Raw genomic sequence first — 1,479 nt, 5'->3', positions numbered from 1 at the left:
ACGGCTCGTGGGAGGGCGGCACAGCAGGAGGGCGGCACAGCAGGAGGGCAGCACTGGGCGGCATGGCAGGAGGGCAGCACAGCAGGAGGGCAGCACTGGGCGGCACGGCAGGAGGGCAGCACAGCAGGAGGGCAGCACTGGGCGGCACGGCAGGAGGGCAGCACGGCAGGAGGGCAGCACGGCAGGAGGGCAGCACGGCAGGAGGGCAGCACGGCAGGAGGGCAGCACGGCAGGAGGGCAGCACAGCAGGAGGGCAGCACAGCAGGAGGGTAGCACGGGGCGGCACAGCAGGTGGGCAGTATAACATCATAGTTCTTTGTGTCTCTTAGGGCTGCTGCCAGATGCCACGCTAAATTTCATGTTCCCATGAAGGGAAACTCATTGGCGGAGAAAGTGCGAGGAAACCTGGAAGAGATGAAGCGGCTGTCAGTCTGTCCGTGGCTGATACTAGACTGACCGCCGCACTGACACTGCTGCCTGACCACATATTGCAGTCCTCCTCGGCTCTCAGCACATCCTGTGGCTCACATTCTACATGCGCAGGAAACCAGAGGCTGATCTCACTGCAGGCGCAGCGAAACCTTGTGTCGGCGCGGCGCTTCTTATCCTTATCTGCCTCCAGTCTCCTGTAAGCTCCATCATCGGGCAATAAACCCTGCTGCACCTTCCTAATAGACTCTGCTTCATTTCTTCACCATCTTAAAAAAAATCTCTGTTTGATGACCGTGAATAGAAACATTCATTGTTTACATCCAGAGGCTGGAAACTGTCACAGAGCTGAGGATTGGTTACAATTGTATCCAGTCTAAACAATTTTCTAGGAGGTAAACTCCAGCCTGATACGTTACCTGCACTGATACATTGTAACAAACCATTCGGACAGAGATTTGTTTTGTTGCTGTATTTATTTCACTGATACATTGTAACAAACTCTTATTAGAAAATTCGTAGGATGGGTTTATAGTGACGGTTTCCACTTACTGACAGCAAGCCGGGATTTTGATAATGATGAGCACAGACATACAGTGGGGGAAATAATTATTTGACCCCTCACTGATTTTGTAAGTTTGTCCAATGACAAAGAAATGAAAAGTCTCAGAACAGTATCATTTCAATGGTAGGTTTATTGTAACAGTGGCAGATAGCACATCAAAAGGAAAATCGAAAAAATAACTTTAAATAAAAGATAGCAACTGATTTGCATTTCATTGAGTGAAATAAGTATTTGAACCCTCTAACAAAAAAAGACTTAATACTTGGTGGAAAAACCCTTGTTTGCAAGCACAGAGGTCAAACGTTTCTTGTAATTGATGACCAAGTTTGCGCACATTTTAGGAGGAATGTTGGTCCACTCCTCTTTGCAGATCATCTCTAAATCCCTAAGGTTTCGAGGCTGTCTCTGTGCAACTCTGAGCTTGAGCTCCCTCCATAGGTTTTCGATTGGATTAAGGTCCGGAGACTGACTAGGCCACTCCATGA

The 1,479-nt window shown here is 49.0% G+C and overlaps 1 protein-coding gene across 1 annotated transcript in view; it reads left to right on the top strand.

The window, feature by feature from the left end:
• Positions 1 to 632, top strand: part of LOC121008843 (macrophage receptor MARCO-like) — a 123,874-nt gene extending 123,242 nt beyond the window's left edge. The window contains exon 12 of the mRNA XM_040441544.1: positions 373 to 632. Coding sequence (XP_040297478.1) covers positions 373 to 632 — 260 coding nt within the window. The remainder of the gene's footprint in view (positions 1 to 372) is intronic.
• The last annotated feature ends 847 nt before the right edge of the window (positions 633 to 1,479 follow it).

This window comes from Bufo bufo, chromosome 7 (genome assembly GCF_905171765.1).
Source record: "Bufo bufo chromosome 7, aBufBuf1.1, whole genome shotgun sequence".
In the NCBI taxonomy this organism is placed as follows: Eukaryota; Metazoa; Chordata; class Amphibia; order Anura; family Bufonidae; genus Bufo; species Bufo bufo.
This window is presented reverse-complemented; position numbering and strand designations above follow the sequence as displayed.